Below are 18,695 nucleotides of genomic sequence, written 5' to 3'. Positions count from 1 at the left end.
GTCCATTGGGTGGTCCCTGACAAGGCCAAAGGGCAGCTCCTGAGGAGACCAGGTCATCCAGTTGGGCCAAGACTGCAAAAGTGGGATGCCATCACTCGGTGCTGAAGGCTCACTGCCAGGTGCCCTGACCCTTGAGCAGCTGTAGAAAGCGGAGGCTTATGTGCCTTCAAGGCAGGGTAGCCTGAGCACACGGCTTCTGTCTCTCCTGCCTGTGGGTCTCCCCTGTCTGGGCAAGGGATGCAAGCTGAGCTGAGGCTGGACATGACATCAGTGCGTGACACATCCGTCAGCCTCAGGGACCATAGAAATGGGGGCTGGCTCCAGATGCATCTTCTCCAGAAGATGCATCGCTGCCACTCACTGTGACAGACAACATGGAGAATAGAAATTTTCGGTTGCAAAATAGAGCTTAAAGACTAACTAGCAAATTAGATAAAAGAATGTAAAAGTAGACACACAGGATGCTAAACAGAGCTGAAAGCAGTGGACAAACAGATAATAAGGAACCTAAGTGGGTTTTGTGACAAAGTTATGTAACAAGAAACACCAGTGCATGCCCTAAGAGAAGTTCAAGGCAAGGTCACTTCCAATTTTGGGGGCTCTCAGCGAATACGACCACCAGAGACCCCTTTAGACAACCCTCTAAGACCATAAAAGGACTTCCAGTAAGGGGCAGAGGTGGGTAAATTAGTTCTAGGAAAGTAATGTTTATGTATTAGCCCGGAAGCACCTTGTAATGAATGTGTATGATCCTGACGGAATAAACACCCGGTGTAAAGTTTCATGACACACATCTGCTTAGAGGAGACTTCCTCTGCATGTAAATATTAGTCGTTAATCAACAGTAATACCGGCTCCAGGGAGGATCAGTGAGTGGTGTCACCACAGCCTGGCCACTTCCTGCACCTGATCCAGCAGTACTGAGCCTGCTGGCTCGGGCAGTTTTCCATTCACTTGGCCGCTCACTCGGTCCGTACCTCACCAGTCCGGCTGTAAGGAGACTGTGTGGCTGTTGAATGGTTTGCAGTGTCAGCAAAACCCTCCCTGGTCCCCCATTATTCACAGAGTCCATCAGGTCGGCCAGCCATGATTTCCCCCGTGGTAAATCTGTGCTGGCTCTTCCCAGTGCCCTTCCCTCGCAGTTGCTTGAAAGGGTGTCCAGGACCATTTGCTCCATCACCTTCCCAGGGATTCCAAAGGAGCTGATTAGCCTGTAGTTCTTCAGATCCTCTTCTGTGCCCATCTTTAAGACTGGTGTAACACTCTTTGCTGTTCTCAGGAACCTCCTTCAATGGCCAGGCTTTTTTGAAGATGACAGACAGCTCCTGTAGCTTCCTCTGGTCCTCAGACCTGGTGGATGCCTGGCTCAAGAGCTCCCTGACTATTCTCCCCCTCCCCTACTGCTTCCACAGCAATGTCTGTTCACTCCTTCTGGATAACTTGATTCTTCTTCCACAATTTTTTCTTCCACATTCCTCCTTTCTGAGATGAGGTTGATCACAAGTTCCCCGCTCAGTTGATCTCCTGTCAGCCAGGGCTGTGATTCTGCTTTTCACCTTGCTAAGTTACCTTATTCTAAACTAGGACCTCAACCCCTGACCTTCTCATCCTCAGCCAGTTCTTGAGTGTTTCCAGGATCAAGAATTCCTCCCACTGGGAGGGTGGCCGAGCACTGGTGCAGGTGCCCAGGGAGGTGGTGGAGTCTCCATCCCTGGAGAGATTCAAAAGCCGCCTGGACACATCCTGGGCAGCCAGCTCTGGGTGGCCCTGATGGAGCAGGGGGCTGGGCAAGGTGACCTCCAGAGGTGCCTCCAGCCTCCCCCAGCCTGAGATTCTGTGACTCGGAGAAAAAACAGGTTGCAGTTTCCTAAGGACAAATGCAAAAGCTCCACATGTGGCAGGATTCTCCTGCCCTCACCAAAGTGGTTCATGTCACGTGTCTCCCATCTGCAGATTCCTCCCTGGAGTGAGGATGCCCCTCAAGGTCACTCCTTGAGGCTGACAGAAATATTTGCCCACGGTCATTGGTTTGGGTGAGAAGCATCAATCTTTAATTATTAATTGGTTTTGCTGGCTTGAATATAACTGCTTCCATGTTGCTTCAAATATAATGCACTCTACCGGAAGTTATAGTTCTCTGTACTGGGTAGTCAATAACTCTGATAAAGGTCTTTTTGTGTAGTCGTAATAAACACTTTATTTTTCTATAAATATATCCTTCATCCTATGGAACACAGTTGTATAAAGGTTCAATTACACCTATTATCCTACAATCCTACAATTACACCTGCAATCCTTTAAACATAAACTATGGACAAAATCTGAGGCTACGACTGCATGCAGCTGCACCCTGTCTCCTCTCTGACAAGCCTAGGAAGTAAGGAGGTCCTTGTGACTCAACGAGAGCATCTCCTGCCTGCTCCCTGCACAGCTCTCCAGGGGTTCCTGCCGGTCTCGGGCCAGCTGTGACTGCAGCAAGGACACCTGAAAGAGGCAGAAAGCCCAGCTCAGACAAGCCCACGTGGGCAGGAGCATCCGCAGCCCCACGGTACCGGCTGTGGGGGCAGACACAGCCTCCAACTCCAGCCCTCACCAACACTCTGCCCTTGGGGAAGGGGAAAGGAACAGGCTCCCACACTGCCCCTGAACGGAGCTCAGATGATCAACAAGTCCAGTTCATGGCTGGCAAACCCTTCCCTCATACAACCCTCAGCCACCACAGGTCGGGGAGAGAGAGTTCCGACAGGATTTAGGAACCCAGCTCTGATTCCCAAAGCACGCATTCGGGCCACTGACCCCTTTCTCCACAGGCTGTGCCTCAGCACGGGGGCTGCAGCTCCCCTGAGCTACTGGAGGACTCTTGTCTTTCAGAGGTTGATGCATTTTTCTGGTCAGACTGGGAGACAGGCAATGTAAAGTAGTCTGGGGGGAACACTCTCCTAAAAGTTCTGATTCTCCTCCCTTCATGTTCATCCTGCACCTTGGATGGGAGAAAGGGTCACAGAAACCTGTCAGCAACCATGGGGCAAAAGGACCTCTGGACATCAAGGCAAGGAGATCTCTGCTCACAGACCCTCAATTGCACCAGACAGCACTGGGGGCAAAGAGCTCTCGCTGGGGGCTGTGCAGGAGAGGCCAGTGTGTGTCCGGGGACACGGGGCCAGGGAGGGAGGCAGCGGAGTGAAGGTGCCTTTGTGAAAGCCATGGGCTGCCACAACAGAGAGAACAAACAAAGGGGTGTGCCCACAGCAGGGACAGGGAGAGGCAAGGAAACAAGCAGAGGACTCCAAAGCACTGCCTGGGCACACGAATCATGATCCAGAGGAGCCTGAGGCTCTGCAGAGGCAGTGAAAGCCCACTTTACCTCAAAAGTTCTCCTGAGCTCACGCTTCTCTGGCTTGTCTTTTGCTGCTGCTGCAACCTGGTCCCGCACACATTCCACACCCCTCCTGGAGTGCTCAGACAGCCGCTTGCCCTCTGCTCCAACAGCCTGCTGGGTGTTCAGAGAGGAGATGATTCCCTTATTTCAAACACCACAAGAGCTGTCCCTCAGAAATCTCCATCTCGGGAAGCATCCTCGAAGCTCCAGCAGTGCAGCTGCTCTTCAGCCCTCGCTACAGAACTCTGCTCACTTCAGTCCATCACTCTGCTCACCTGCTCCATTCCTTTCCACACCAAATCCAACCCACACATGTTGCCTCCCCTTGCCTGGGCACGGGAGAAGCAATTCCCCATGCCCAGCTTTTGGCCTGGAGCTGATTTGAACAGCAGCTCCAGAGCTGCCTCAGTCATTCCAGGCATGCCAGCAAACAATCTGGCAGCCAATGGTCTCTGGCTGGAGCCAGGCAGACACACAAGGCTGCCTGCTGCAGCCCGGGCTGCTTTGCCCAAGCAGGCCTAGACTGACAGGGATTTAGAATCCCACCTCTTCATGGGAAACTTCATTGGAATCTTTGAGAGACGTTGCAGTGGACTGAAGATCAGTGCCAGTGCCTACCTGGAGACAAAGCCTTTCCTTCAAGATGTCCAGGTCTTTCTTCAGAGCCCCTTTGGAAATTTCACTCTTGGTCAGTGCAACACTCAGGACTTGAGCGGTCTCTTGCCATTCCTTCAAAGCAGCAGCCCCATGCTCCAACTGTTCCTGCTTGGCTTCCCTCTCCACTTCCAGTTGTTGGGTGTTTTCCTTGACACTTCGCATCTCCGGTGTTTTCATTTCATTCTTCTTTTTCAGATCTCTCATCTGCTCCTCGTACAATTCCCGTTCACGCTGCCAAAACAGGGAGGTCACTCATTCCCTCTCTCAGTTTGCTTTTCATACCAGATCGGGACTCCTGCCACAGGCAGGCAAAGGCTGCCCCTCTCTCTCTGCCTCTCGGGATGCCTCAGACCTTTGCTGGGACCGCCCTTGACGCTGAGTCTTTCCCAGCTCACTCAGCCCATCCCAGCTCCCTTTCTGCCCTTCCCCGACCTCTTGCAGCTCCACTCGAGTGTTCCTTTGGGGAGCAGCTGCCAGAACTGCAGCCAGGATTCCAAGTCCATGCTAAGCAGGATTTAGGCGGTGCCATGAGGATGTGCTCTCCAGCAGGGAGAAAGGGAAGAGCAAACACCCCCAACATTTCATTCCCTGCAGCTGGGGTGACAGGAGTGGTTTTTGAGCTCTCCTGTGTAGAGTTTCCATGGCACCATCCCCGAGAGCCCCACTGCCCTCTCTTGGAGCAGCAATGGCCACATCAGTCTGTCATTCTCTGCTGCCACTCAGGACGAGTTCTCCCCTTGCAGGCACACGTCCTTATCTGCATCAGCACTTTGCTTTTCTCTCTTTTCTCCCCACTGGCTGCTCTCTGATGGCCAAGGCCAAACACCTTTCTATTAACAGCAAACTTGGCCTTCTCACCCCTCGTTCCAGGTCCAGGTATTTGAAATCTGGACGTGGGTTTGGACACGAGGAATTGCCCAGACCATGCAATGTCCATAGAGACAGTGTGGACATTGAGAACTAGAGGGCACAAAACTCCAGCATGGAGGAAAACCAGCAGCCTCAGCACTAACTGGCTTTGACATGACTACGACATCTTTTCCTCCTTATTCAGAAGAATGCAGTTTGAAAAGCTCAGCTGGAAAGAGGTGCTCCTTAGAACTATTAACACAAGGGCCAAACATAGCTAGGAAATGGCCCTTCATGGCATCTGCCGTTCTCACCAGCACATCCTTCCTTTCCTTCTCCAGGCTCTCCAGTTTCCTCTGCAGAGATGCCACCTCCTGACAAAGAGTCACACCCTCTTCCTTCAGGGCAATGGCCTCTTTCTCCAGGGCAGTTTCTCGAGAGGTCTTCTGGTGTTCTGCCCTCCACATCGCTGCGGCAGGAAGGAGAAGGAGAATGAGAACAGCAAAGCAAAGGCAAACTGATGTGCATCCTGCAGGGACAACAGCACTGTCTTCTTGGCCTGCCTGTGTTTGCCAGCCCCTAAGGCCACAAGGGCTTCCAAAGCTGACAGAAATGAAGGAAACTTCAAGGCAGAGAAAAAAGCAGGAATCCAAGGGGCAAGGTTCAGAGGAATAGGAAAGTGTCTTTACTCTTGGGCTTGTGCAGAGTGAGCAGTCCAAGAGAGACAAAGGAGCGGGGATGCCTGTGCAGCCCTGCTCCAGAGAGGCCAATAGCCTGGGGGCTCTGGCAGGGCCTGGAGTTGGGGGGAATCGAGCTGAGGCATCCAGCTACAGCTCCTCAGCACAGACACAGCACCTGAAAGGCACCACCTGTGCACGGGATCAGCCATAGCACAGCCAGATGGCACTGCCAGCCACAGCATCTTTCTCGAGAAAAAGCTTTCACTGGCACTGGATGGAGAAATCTCCTGCTGGTTGTTCTTCCCCTCTGCCATCTAGGGCACTTTTCCTCTGCATGGGATCAGAGAGCCCTGCTGGCAAGACAGGATGGGGCAGTGGGTGCGAGAGGAGAAGCTCTACCTTGCTCACTTTCCTCCAACTCCTGCTGCAGCTCCTGGTTGCGAGCCTTCAGATGGTCTATCTGAGCCTGCACCTCCCTCAGCTCCAGCTCCAAAGTCTTACACTGTGTGGCCATGGCCTCTGCTCTTTCCTCAGAGCTCTGGAGCCTCACATGCAGCTCAGACCCCTCAGTTTCCAGCTCCTGCTTCTCCTGAGTAGGCTGGGGAGCCGCCTTCTCGATCACTGCTTCCAGCTCGGCCGGCATCTGGAAGATGGATGCACAGAGCCTCAGGGACAGGGCTGCTCCTGAGGCAGCAGAGCAGGCAGTAGAGCAAGCAACAAAGGAGAAATGATTTCAGGCAAAAAAACATGCCCAAAACAGAAGGCACAGAGCCAAGGATTCCAGTGGAAACAAGTGTCCTGAAAATAGGGAAAGGGAGCCAATGGGCATCCTTGAGGCTGCAGCTCTGAACACCGGCTGAACTGGCTGCGCTGGAAGTGCCCTCCCCAGCCTGCCATAGCCACGTCTGTGTGCCCACATTGCTCGGTGCCCAGCACAGGCACCAACTCCATCTGGGACAACACTGCTAACAGAGGGATGGAGAAGCTCCAAAGGAGTCTGCTGCTGCTTCTCCTCCCACATTTCCTGCTGGGACCCGAGAGAGAACGGAGGAAAACATCGGCAGCAGACACCAGATCCAGCCTTGGCCTGTGGGTGCAGCAGCACCCCGGGGCAGAACACGGCAGCAGTGGATGCTGCTGGGAGGAGAAAGCAGTTGGGGCCTCCAAGCCAAAGGTGATGATGTGTGTCCCTGGAGAAGAGGACGCCAGGGCACAGATTACCTGGGCGTTGAGCTTCAGCACTTGTCCTGTGCGGTTTGCACAGAGCTGCTCGGCCTCGCGAAGAGCAGAACGAAATTGAGACACCTGATTGTTCAGTGCCTGGTTCTTTTCTTCCAGTGTTCTGAGGCACAGGTTCTTTTCCTCCAGAGACAGAAGCAGCCTAAAAGGGAAGCATGCAACTCATTACTACACGGTATCACATTTTAGGAACTCTTAGGACTCGCACCACCTCGGGGAAAACTGCTCTGTCTGATGAGGTTTGTCTAAACAACGTGGCTGTTTGTTTGTTCCCCCTGCAGTCACAGCCCAGCATGTGCCCACTCTGCTTTTATTCATGAAAGAATGGGGAGTTCCTGCCTACATGTCCTACCTTCTTCTTGAGATGGGAATGTGAATATAGACCTAACAAAGTCTTGCCATGAAGAGATTAGGGGAGAGGAAGAGTTTTCTTCTGACTACCCAGGCTCCAAGGGGGAAAGGTTTGGTCAACATGGAAGAGACATTTCCTTGCCCCATCTTGTATGTCCAGGTAGGAGGAGCAGCACCCTACAGCCAGAGGATCTCGGGGAAGTTCCCTAAGATTTACCAGCACCCATCCTACTTCCAGCTGGAGAAACAAAGGCCGATAGCAGAAGTGGCAACAGAGCCTTGGAGCACAACCTGATGGAAGATGCAGAAACCTGCAGGCAAGCAAGAGGGCCCTGCCCTTTCTTTGTCTTCTTCTCAAAAGAAGAATCCAGTGGCACTGAAGACCGGCAGGACTTGGTCAGCTGGAGGGGCCCCGCTAACCTTGGTCTTGTCTCTTGCATTCTTTGCACAGTCAGTATTGCCTGTGACTCTGGAGGCTGGCAGGGACCCTGCTTGAGCCCCCCCAGGCACCTGGGGGCATTTTCTGAGGAACGATGCAACAGAGACATTCTTGGTTCTTGGGTGCCTTTGAGGGGAATCTGGCCTAGGTCAGCAATCAGGGCCTTGAGATGGTTCTGCCAAGCAAAGGCATCAGGATGCCAGGCTGCTCCAGATCCCAAAGGCTTCAAGTTACAGGACCCAAGGCGGAGCTGCTGGATGTGTCCAGCTCCTTACACTGCAGCTTGGGCAGTGTTAGCACACCCACCTCACAACAGAACACACCCCTAGAGGGAAAGAGCTACTCCAAAAGCCTTTGTCTTCAGAAAAACTCTAACTGAAGGCTTGAAAGAAAAGAAAATGAAACACAACATCCAGACAACCAGACGCGTCTGCACGGAGAGTTCAGAACTCTGCCACGTAGGAAATGCTGCCAGAGCCCCTGGCAGGTGCAAAGATGGCAAAGAGGGAATCCATTCCCACAAGGCAGAGTCCCACAGGCTTTCATTTACCTGGCTTTTTCCTTCTCTAGGGTGTTCAAGGAAGCCCAAAGTCCCGAATTTTGGCGTGCCACTTCTTCCCATTGACTCCTTTCCATCTCCAAGTTCTTCAGGTGCACTTGCAGCTCCTTGTTCTGATGTTCTGCCTCCTCCAGCATCTTCTGGAGCTGCTCAACCTGCAACAGCTTCTGCCTTGACTGCTTCTGGGCCTCCCTCACATCTTGCTGGGCTCTCTGAACAATCGTTGCCTGGGACTCTCTGGAGGCTGCCAGCTGAGATGTCAGCTCTCCCACCTCCAGTCAAACAGAACAAAGCAGTCAGAGGCTACAGCCACAGCCTGTCACTGTCAGCCACAGCAGAGGCTGTGAGAAAAGGCAAAGGCCAACTTTCCATTTCTCCCTGTCCTCAGAGCACCAGATTCACAATGCATACGGACAACTTGTTTCAATCTCTACGTGGCCCACCAAGGGCACCTGAAAAAGCACCTCCCACACCAAGGCCAGCAAGAAGAGGCCAGCAGGAATCCGTGCTGATGGTTGCTGGCCAACAGCCCAGAGGACTAGCCCAGCTGTCCAGGGCAGCAGCTGAGATTCAGCAGAGCACCGAGGGTCCTTCAGAGCAGCTGCCAAGGAGCCCAGAGCACGAGGCAGCCCCAGGGACCACCCCAGCAGCTGCTGCTCTGCCATGGAAAAGCAAGAAGGGCACCAGACCCCCTGCTGGATGCTGCGGTGCCTCTGCTGTTTCACTCACCTGCTTTTGTAGAGCCTCCCTCTGCTCAAGGAGGAGATTCATTTCCTCTTTGATGCCTCGTAGTTCTTCCTTGTGCCTCTTCTGCGCTGCCTGGATTCCCCTCCGAGCTTCCTGCAGCTCAGCTTGCAGCTTTGCCTGGATGGTCTGGCAACAAAATGCAGAGCAACTTCCTGCGACCTGCCCTCAGGCTCAGCTTTTCCCACTTGCTCTCTCAAAATCCCATTCCTTCAGCGACTTCTTTTGGCTTCTCTACCCAGCTCTGCTTCCATTGCAAGCCTTGCTTCCCGGGCCTGAGCTCTGGAGCTTGCCAGGCTCTGTGCTGCCAGGGCCTGAAGCAGCCCTTGCCTCCTGACTCCCAGCACCTGCCTTTTGTGCCCTTGCCACTGCCCTGCACTCTGTTCCCTGCCTGCTCAGACTTACCTGCCCCTTCTCTTGCTGCTCTTTCACCTCCTGCCTGAGCTGCTGCACCTGCTGGCAGGCTTGGCTTAGCTGTCCCCGAGTTTGGAGCAGTGTCTCTGATAAAGAATTCTTCTCCTTCTGCTTTTCCAGCAGGACCTGCACAGAAGGAAAGAGCAGAGGGCTTGACACTTCCCCTGCAAACTCTGTGTGGCAAGAGGCAAAGACTGATGGGCTCACGCGCTCTCAGAGCACTCGGCTGCTGCTCCCCTGGGCCACTGTCTGCCCTGGGGGGGACACAGCTTCCCAGAGAGTGACTTAGAACACAGCCCAGGAGACATCTCTGGGTTGCTGTTCAGAAATACTCCAGGCGAGTCTTTAAAAAGATTTGTCTCTTGTCAGCGTTCCCGCTGCGCCCTCCCTGTGCCCACAAAAGAAAAGTCCTACAAACTCAGTTTGGCTATGGACACCGACCAGTACACACCAAAAGAGGACCCTTAAGAGAACAGTGAAGATCCTCCAAGGTAAGTCTTAGGAAAACAGAGCACAAGAGCAGCACAAAAATCCCAACGGAAAGCTGATGTTTCTGCCGGGCTTCCTGTGAGAGGGCTCATTCCTGGGCCCAAAGATAGCCCTCTTCACCTTTCACCTCCCCAAATTCAATGTAGAAGACATGGAGGGCATGCTCCACACAGCCCCATAGCCTGCCATCTCCCACAGCTCCAGCCTTGCAAAAAATCACACCAATTCTCCTTGCACAATCATTACCTCTCGCTTGGCATTTTCAAATCTAGTTTGTTCCTCTTGTCTTTGAGCCTGCAGGGTGGCAACTTTCTGCCTCATCTCAAACAGCACCTTCTGGTGCTCCTGCTCTCTCTCTGCCTTCTCTTTTCCCCATTGCTGCAGCATCTCCTGTATGTCTGCATGGTACCTTTCCCGCTCAATTGCCTGAGGAGGGGAGGAAAAATCTTCAAGTTGAAGTCCCCAGGCAAGCTCCTCGCTGAAAAACGTGAAGCTTCATCCCTCCCACAAACCCCAACCTGAAAAGACAACAGCACTGGCTCTCTGCTCTCCAGAAACCGTGTCCTGTCAGGGAATTTAAAAGGAGGCTCAGCAGGTGCAAGGATCCCAGAACCATGGAATCATTTCTGTTGGGAAAGACCTGCACAAGCATTGAGTCCAACCATTCAGAAAAGGAGGTGTCACCTTCTGGCACCCTGATGCCCCAGTCACAAGGACTGAAGGACCGGGGCCTGTTCCATTTGCTTCCAGCCCAAAGCTAATCCCTCTGTCCACCGTGGGAGCACAGCAAGACAGGAACCGAGTTCCCACGCCTGCAGCCAGCAGCACTGTTGGCATCTGCTCCACGCTGGCATCTGCTCCGTGGCAGGTGGGACTCGGGGAAGATCCTGCCCTGGGCCGCCACGCTTTGGGTGGGCACTGCCCAAGCTGCTCTGGAACTCGCCTTACGCCCTCACGGAAGCCGTGGCTGCATTTACTGGCCCAGCACCATCCTGTGGGTCTTCACGCGCCTCCAAGTCCGAGCCGCCGCCTCTCCTGCCCGGCCCAGCAGCGGGAGGCCTCTGGCAGAGGACTGCTGCCCTTTCACACCCTCAGGCTCTGCTGGTGCTAAACCAGCCCCCAGGGCCAGCTTGGACAATTCAGAAGCGTATTGTCACCTACCAGGTCTTGCAGGAGCTTGTTTATTTCCACCTGCTGAGCAGTTCCCTGAAGCCTGAGGCTTTTGTGACACTGCTGCTCTGCCTGCAAGAGCTGTTGTGCTGTGTCTTCCTGCTCCTGCTTCCTGAGAGTTCTCTCTGCTTCCAGCTCACGTTGGAGGCACTTCACTTCTCCTGCAAACACGACCAACAGCAAGATTCAGAGTCTTTACTGCCTTTACTGACTCAGGCCCTTTCAGTGTCAGCGTAGGAGGGCCCTGCCTCCAGCGCCACCGCTCCTCAGAAGCCCTGCAGACAGAGGAGGCTTTACAGCAGCTTCTCTAGGTGGGGCGGCACCACAAACAAAGCACACGAGGTTCTCACCTTGTAGCGCCTCCTTGGCCTGTGTGACTGTGAGCACTTGAGCCTCCAGATGGTTGCTGGTGATCTCCAGCTGGGATATCTGCTGCTGAGCAGCAAACAGGCTGGATTCCAGGCTCTCCTTCGCTGACCTACAGGTTGCAAATACGGAGAGACATGAGCTGCTCGCTCCTGACACTCCCGGGCAGTTATTCCAGGACAACGTGGCTCAAGATGCCCAGGCCTGAGAATGCAAAACGGGTCGCATGGAAACTTGTACAGAGAAGGCCCATTTGTGCCATTTCAGTAGCAAAGCAGGGCCCTCTGAGGGAGTGCCCAGGCCTTCCTTATGGCCTGGCACAGCACAGACAGCCCAGCCCAACGTGACCTCAACAGCCGAACCTTCAGCTGCTCTTCCTGACCTATGACCCTGGCTAGCTGTGCCCACACAGGCTGGGCCAAGGAGCAAAAGCCCAGCCTCTGCTCACAGCCCTTCTCTCATCAGCACTTCCAAGCTGCTCTGCAGGGGGACAGAACAGACTCTCGTCCTGGCTCACTCCTGACTTGTTAACTCTCTTCATCATGGACATAAAGGTACATAATTTTCCAGACACTCTGTATTTAAGAGACTTCAGAACTACTTTGCATGATACAGTAAAATCTCATGGTCATGGCAGCACTTGTAAAAATTCAGAACACCATGTTGTCTGAACAACAACTACCTGAATGCAGAGACTGCAGTTTAAGCTCCTGCACGGTCAAGGAATAGACTTGCCACCTTTCTTTTAGTGTTGCCAGCTAAGCAGGCAGTAGCCCAAGTCTTGTCCTTCTTTGGAGAGTGAGAGGGACCATCCAAAAGGACCTTGGCAGGTTTGACAGGTGGGTGCCCATCAACACAGCAAGAATCCCCAGGGGCTGTCAACAATTCCAAAGAGGTTTCCCTGCTGCTCTCTAAGCAGCTCTAGGTCCTGCCTCACACTTCTCAAGAGTGTGCTTGGAAGCAGAAGGCCCTCAGCATTTTCAGCAGGAGCCTCTGGCTTCCCCCTGAATGGCAGCATGCTACTGCCAACATCCCAAGGTCAGAGCCTGGAGTTCTGAAGATGAAGCTTCAGTTCTGAAGATCAGGATTGTGTCAAGCTACTTAGGAAGGAAAGAGGGATGTTCAATGCCCAGCACAAGGAACTAAACCCAAGAGAAACTTGAGGTTTCACTCAACAGCTGCATGGTTTAAGTACTACTCAATTCAGGGCCGGGTGGCTTGCTTTTGACTTCCCACACGAGTGTGCTTGGCGGCACAAACAGGAGCCCAAGGCTCACAACAGCTTTGCTGGCTTTAGATGTCAGAAAAATAACCTTCACATTGTGGCATATTTCTTTTTCTTGAGACTTCCATTTTCTGTCCATGCAAGGTAAAAGCATCCGGAAAGGGTCTCCTCCCTGCCTTTACCTGGTCTCTGCCAGCTGCTTGGAAAGGTCTTGTTGGTGACGCTCCATGGCTGCCAGTCGGCCCTCAAGGGCAGCCTTCTCCCGGCCCAGCAGCTCCTTCTCTCTGCACACCTGGGCCAGTGCGTGCCCTTGGCCAGAGGGCTCCTGGTGCAGCTGCTCCAGAGCCCTGCTCAATGACTCTTGCTCCTGGGAAACCTGGAAGCAGGACAAGGTACAGCTCGAGCCCTTCCTCAGGAGCCCTGTGCAGAGCCAGCCAGTGCCACCTCGCAGGCAGCCAGAGGACAGGGAGCTCCCGTGCTCTGGGCTCAAAGTTTCACAGCATCTGCCCTCTGCAGCTCCGATACCCTGGGCTGCCAAAAGCCTCTGGCACTGTTACCTTGGAAGTGCTGTGTCAGGCCCTGCTGGCTTGCCTGGCACCAGATTGCTCCTTCCCAACAAACATCCCTGCCCCAAATTCTGTGTTGTCACCCAAAAATACTGCATCTTCCACAACTGCCAATACACTTGACTCTAAGCACCAGCAGTGCAGCTGCTGTTCAGCCCTCGCTACAGAACTCTGCTCACTTCAGTCCATCACTGCTCACCCCCACGTGTTGCCTCCCCTTGCCTGGGCAAGGGAGAAGCAGATCCCCATGCCCGGCTTTTGGCCTGGAGCTGATCTGAACAGCAAGCTCCTGCACAGCCAGCCCAGGGACAGGGAGCAAACTCTCCTTCTCCCAAACTTCAGAGCATTCCACATGGGAGCAGAGCACAATGTGGGCAACGAAGCCCACGGGGAGAATGAGCCTTCAAGCACTGCTGAGGCCACGAAACTCCTCCAACTCTTCTTTCCTGACACCACGGGCTTGTGGCTGCTGGGCTGGCTGGCAGCAGAGAGCCAGCTGCTCCCACCTCCTGCTGGCTCTGCAGCGGGTGCAGCCACAGCAGCTCCAGCACGGTGCCCTCTGTCTGCTCTGGAGCAGAGGAGCTGCCAGCCCTGGGAGCAGCGCTCAGGGCTTGCCTGGCTTGGGGAAAACAGCTCAGCTCACAGCTGCTACTCTGCTTTCTGAGGGACATGTGCCTTGCCAAGGGTTGTGTTCCTCCCACCAAGGAAGATGATGTTCTCACCTGTCCAGAAGTCGACCTGCTGTGCTGGGAAGACGGGGGAGCATCCACTCTAATGGTATCCGAGAGGTAAACATTCCCAAAGATTCTCTGGACACTCCTCCCTTCAGGTTCCACCTGCAGGTTGGATGGGAGAAAGGGTCACAGAAACCTGTCAGCAAACATGGGGCAAAAGGACCTCTGGACATCAAGGCAAGGAGATCTCTGCTCACAGACCCTCAATTGCACCAGACAGCACTGGGGGCAAAGAGCTCTCGCTGGGGGCTGTGCAGGAGAGGCCAGTGTGTGTCCGGGGACACGGGGCCAGGGAGGGAGGCAGCGGAGTGAAGGTGCCTTTGTGAAAGCCATGGGCTGCCACAACAGAGAGAACAAACAAAGTGGTGTGCCCACAGCAGGGACAGGGAGAGGCAAGGAAACAAGCAGAGGACTCCAAAGCACTGCCTGGGCACACGAGTCATGATCCAGAGGAGCCTGAGGCTCTGCAGAGGCAGTGAAAGCCCACTTTACCTCAAAAGTTCTCCTGAGCTCACGCTTCTCTGGCTTGTCTGCTGCTGCTGCTGCAACCTGGTCCCGCACACATTCCACACCCCTCCTGGAGTGCTCAGACAGCCGCTTGCCCTCTGCTCCAACAGCCTGCTGGGTGTTCAGAGAGGAGATGATTCCCTTATTTCAAACACCACAAGAGCTGTCCCTCAGAAATCTCCATCTCGGGAAGCATCCTCGAAGCTCCAGCAGTGCAGCTGCTCTTCAGCCCTCGCTACAGAACTCTGCTCACTTCAGTCCATCACTCTGCTCACCTGCTCCATTCCTTTCCACACCAAATCCAACCCACACATGTTGCCTGCCCTTGCCTGGGCACGGGAGAAGCAATTCCCCATGCCCAGCTTTTGGCCTGGAGCTGATTTGAACAGCAGCTCCAGAGCTGCCTCAGTCATTCCAGGCATGCCAGCAAACAATCTGGCAGCCAATGGTCTCTGGCTGGAGCCAGGCAGACACACAAGGCTGCCTGCTGCAGCCCGGGCTGCTTTGCCCAAGCAGGCCTAGACTGACAGGGATTTAGAATCCCACCTCTTCATGGGAAACTTCATTGGAATCTTTGAGAGACGTTGCAGTGGACTGAAGATCAGTGCCAGTGCCTACCTGGAGACAAAGCCTTTCCTTCAAGATGTCCAGGTCTTTCTTCAGAGCCCCTTTGGAAATTTCACTCTTGGTCAGTGCAACACTCAGGACTTGAGCGGTCTCTTGCCATTCCTTCAAAGCAGCAGCCCCATGCTCCAACTGTTCCTGCTTGGCTTCCCTCTCCACTTCCAGTTGTTGGGTGTTTTCCTTGACACTTCGCATCTCCGGTGTTTTCATTTCATTCTTCTTTTTCAGATCTCTCATCTGCTCCTCGTACAATTCCCGTTCACGCTGCCAAAACAGGGAGGTCACTCATTCCCTCTCTCAGTTTGCTTTTCATACCAGATCGGGACTCCTGCCACAGGCAGGCAAAGGCTGCCCCTCTCTCTCTGCCTCTCGGGATGCCTCAGACCTTTGCTGGGACCGCCCTTGACGCTGAGTCTTTCCCAGCTCACTCAGCCCATCCCAGCTCCCTTTCTGCCCTTCCCCGACCTCTTGCAGCTCCACTCGAGTGTTCCTTTGGGGAGCAGCTGCCAGAACTGCAGCCAGGATTCCAAGTCCACGCTAAGCAGGATTTAGGCGGTGCCATGAGGATGTGCTCTCCAGCAGGGAGAAAGGGAAGAGCAGACACCCCCAACATTTCATTCCCTGCAGCTGGGGTGACAGGAGTGGTTTTTGAGCTCTCCTGTGTAGAGTTTCCATGGCACCATCCCCGAGAGCCCCACTGCCCTCTCTTGGAGCAGCAATGGCCACATCAGTCTGTCATTCTCTGCTGCCACTCAGGACGAGTTCTCCCCTTGCAGGCACACGTCCTTATCTGCATCAGCACTTTGCTTTTCTCTCTTTTCTCCCCACTGGCTGCTCTCTGATGGCCAAGGCCAAACACCTTTCTATTAACAGCAAACTTGGCCTTCTCACCTCTCGTTCCAGGTCCAGGTATTTGAAATCTGGACGTGGGTTTGGACACGAGGAATTGCCCAGACCATGCAATGTCCATAGAGACAGTGTGGACATTGAGAACTACAGGGCACAAAACTCCAGCATGGAGGAAAACCAGCAGCCTCAGCACTAACTGGCTTTGACATGACTACGACATCTTTTCCTCCTTATTCAGAAGAATGCAGTTTGAAAAGCTCAGCTGGAAAGAGGTGCTCCTTAGAACTATTAACACAAGGGCCAAACATAGCTAGGAAATGGCCCTTCATGGCATCTGCCGTTCTCACCAGCACATCCTTCCTTTCCTTCTCCAGGCTCTCCAGTTTCCTCTGCAGAGATGCCACCTCCTGACAAAGAGTCACACCCTCTTCCTTCAGGGCAATGGCCTCTTTCTCCAGGGCAGTTTCTCGAGAGGTCTTCTGGTGTTCTGCCCTCCACATCGCTGCAGCAGGAAGGAGAAGGAGAATGAGAACAGCAAAGCAAAGGCAAACTGATGTGCATCCTGCAGGGACAACAGCACTGTCTTCTTGGCCTGCCTGTGTTTGCCAGCCCCTAAGGCCGCAAGGGCTTCCAAAGCTGACAGAAATGAAGGAGAAAAAAGCAGGACTCCAAGGGGCAAGGTTCAGAGGAATAGGAAAGTGTCTTTACTCTTGGGCTTGTGCAGAGTGAGCAGTCCAAGAGAGACAAAGGAGCGGGGATGCCTGTGCAGCCCTGCTCCAGAGAGGCCAATAGCCTGGGGGCTCTGGCAGGGCCTGGAGTTGGGGGGAATCGAGCTGAGGCATCCAGCTACAGCTCCTCAGCACAGACACAGCACCTGAAAGGCACCACCTGTGCACGGGATCAGCCATAGCACAGCCAGATGGCACTGCCAGCCACGGCATCTTCCTCGAGAAAAAGCTTTCACTGGCACTGGATGGAGAAATCTCCTGCTGGTTGTTCTTCCCCTCTGCCATCTCTGGGCACTGCCCTTTTCCTCTGTGTGGCATCAGAGATCCCTGCTGGGACAGGATGGGGCAGCGGGTGGGAGAGGTGAAGCTGTACCTGCTTGAATTTCTTCCAACTGTTTCAGCAGCTCCTGATTGCTGGCTCTGAGATTGTCCCTCTCAGCCTGCCCCATGCCCAGCTCCAGCTCCAAGGCCTGTATCTTCTTCCTTGCATCATTCTGGAAGAGGCAAGAGGAACAGAATCACCTGTCAGTGCCACTGCTGGCAGGAGACAAAGGGCTACAAACACTAAAGCAGAAATAGCCCAGGTGGGAGAGGGCAGCTGGACCGTACTGGTAGATGTGATCGTGATCCTCCTTCCTCCCCATGCTAGTGAGACAACCCCCCTACAAGAACTTCCACCCATCCTGGCCTTGGCACTCTGCTTGTCCAGCAGCCCAGCAGCAGGACAGGATTTCTGGGTGCATATTACCAGATCTTTCTGGGAATGCTCCAGGTGCTGCTGCAGGTCTTGCAGAGCTGCTGACACTCTGTCCACTGTGAGCTCTGCGGGGACATCCCCATCCTGAGAAGCACTTAGGCCCAAGACATGACCCTTTTCTGAAAAGAGAAGACATTCTCTTTCAAGATTTAATCCAACAGTCTCCAACAAACAAGGCCTCTTTCTACCTAGGAGGAGGTGCCTTTGTCATTGTCCTAGAGCTCGCCTTGCAGCAGGATGTGTGTCACAGGCTGACGTTATTTTGATGACCACTAATGTCAGCACTGCCCCAAAGACAACTGCATGGGCCCTGTGGCTTGACAGGACTTGGGCCCTTCTCCCTTCTGACTCTAATCACTTCTCTACAAACAAACATGGACTTGTGTCTCTGCAGGGAGACAAGACTTCCCAAGGCCTGAGTCAGCCTGAACTGACAGGGTGAGTGTGTCATACCAGGATGACCAGGAACCACCCCCTCGCTCCACCTGCTCTCCCAGCCTCCCACACTTGCCTGAGCTCCAGGTGACCAAGTCTCTGCTATCCCTGATCACGTGGTGGAGAACCAGGAGCAGTTTGTCCAGCTGGGATTGAGTTTCCTGGTGAGCACCACTGGCCTGCTGACACTTTGTGGCCAAGGCCTCTGCTCTGTTCTCAGAGCTCTGGAGCTTCCTACGCAGCTCAGACACCTCAGCCTCCAGCACCTGCACAGAGTCCCTCAAGCTCCGTTCTCCTGCTCGGGACTCCTCCAGCTCCTGCAGCAGCTGCTTCTCTCGAGTTGCCTGGGTAGCCTCCATCTCCAGCACTGCCTTCTGCAGGGCCCGCATCTGGAAGATGGATGCACAGAGCCTCAGGGACAGGGCTGCTCCTGAGGCAGCAGAGCAGGCAGTAGAGCAAGCAACAAAGGAGAAATGACTTCAGGCAAAAAAACATGCCCAAAACAGAAGGCACAGAGCCAAGGATTCCAATGGAAACAAGTGTCCTGAAAATAGGGAAAGGGAGCCAATGGGCATCCTTGAGGCTGCAGCTCTGAACACCGGCTGAACTGGCTGCGCTGGAAGTGCCCTCCCCAGCCTGCCATAGCCACGTCTGTGTGCCCACATTGCTCGGTGCCCAGCACAGGCACCAACTCCATCTGGGACAACACTGCTAACAGAGGGATGGAGAAGCTCCAAAGGAGTCTGCTGCTGCTTCTCCTCCCACATTTCCTGCTGGGACCCGAGAGAGAACGGAGGAAAACATCGGCAGCAGACACCAGATCCAGCCTTGGCCTGTGGGTGCAGCAGCACCCCGGGGCAGAACACGGCAGCAGTGGATGCTGCTGGGAGGAGAAAGCAGTTGGGGCCTCCAAGCCAAAGGTGATGATGTGTGT

General features: G+C 54.1%; 1 protein-coding gene across 1 annotated transcript in view; it reads right to left on the bottom strand.

Annotated features, from left to right (window-relative positions):
• The window catches only part of LOC138101663 (centrosome-associated protein CEP250-like), a 57,761-nt gene that overhangs the window by 32,684 nt on the left and 6,382 nt on the right, over window positions 1-18,695 (bottom strand). The window contains exons 5-16 of the mRNA XM_068999436.1: window positions 12,744-12,937; window positions 11,321-11,448; window positions 10,962-11,131; window positions 10,047-10,226; window positions 9,303-9,437; window positions 8,883-9,026; window positions 8,145-8,425; window positions 6,787-6,946; window positions 5,965-6,208; window positions 5,200-5,354; window positions 3,926-4,267; window positions 3,365-3,520 (exon numbers count right to left, since the gene is read on the bottom strand). Coding sequence (XP_068855537.1) covers window positions 3,365-3,520; window positions 3,926-4,267; window positions 5,200-5,354; window positions 5,965-6,208; window positions 6,787-6,946; window positions 8,145-8,425; window positions 8,883-9,026; window positions 9,303-9,437; window positions 10,047-10,226; window positions 10,962-11,131; window positions 11,321-11,448; window positions 12,744-12,937 — 2,289 coding nt within the window. The remainder of the gene's footprint in view (window positions 1-3,364; window positions 3,521-3,925; window positions 4,268-5,199; window positions 5,355-5,964; window positions 6,209-6,786; window positions 6,947-8,144; window positions 8,426-8,882; window positions 9,027-9,302; window positions 9,438-10,046; window positions 10,227-10,961; window positions 11,132-11,320; window positions 11,449-12,743; window positions 12,938-18,695) is intronic.

Source organism: Aphelocoma coerulescens, unplaced genomic scaffold (genome assembly GCF_041296385.1).
Source record: "Aphelocoma coerulescens isolate FSJ_1873_10779 unplaced genomic scaffold, UR_Acoe_1.0 HiC_scaffold_39, whole genome shotgun sequence".
Classification (NCBI taxonomy): domain Eukaryota; kingdom Metazoa; phylum Chordata; class Aves; order Passeriformes; family Corvidae; genus Aphelocoma; species Aphelocoma coerulescens.
The sequence above is the reverse complement of the archived record's forward strand: the minus strand, read 5'-3'. Positions and strand labels throughout refer to the sequence as shown.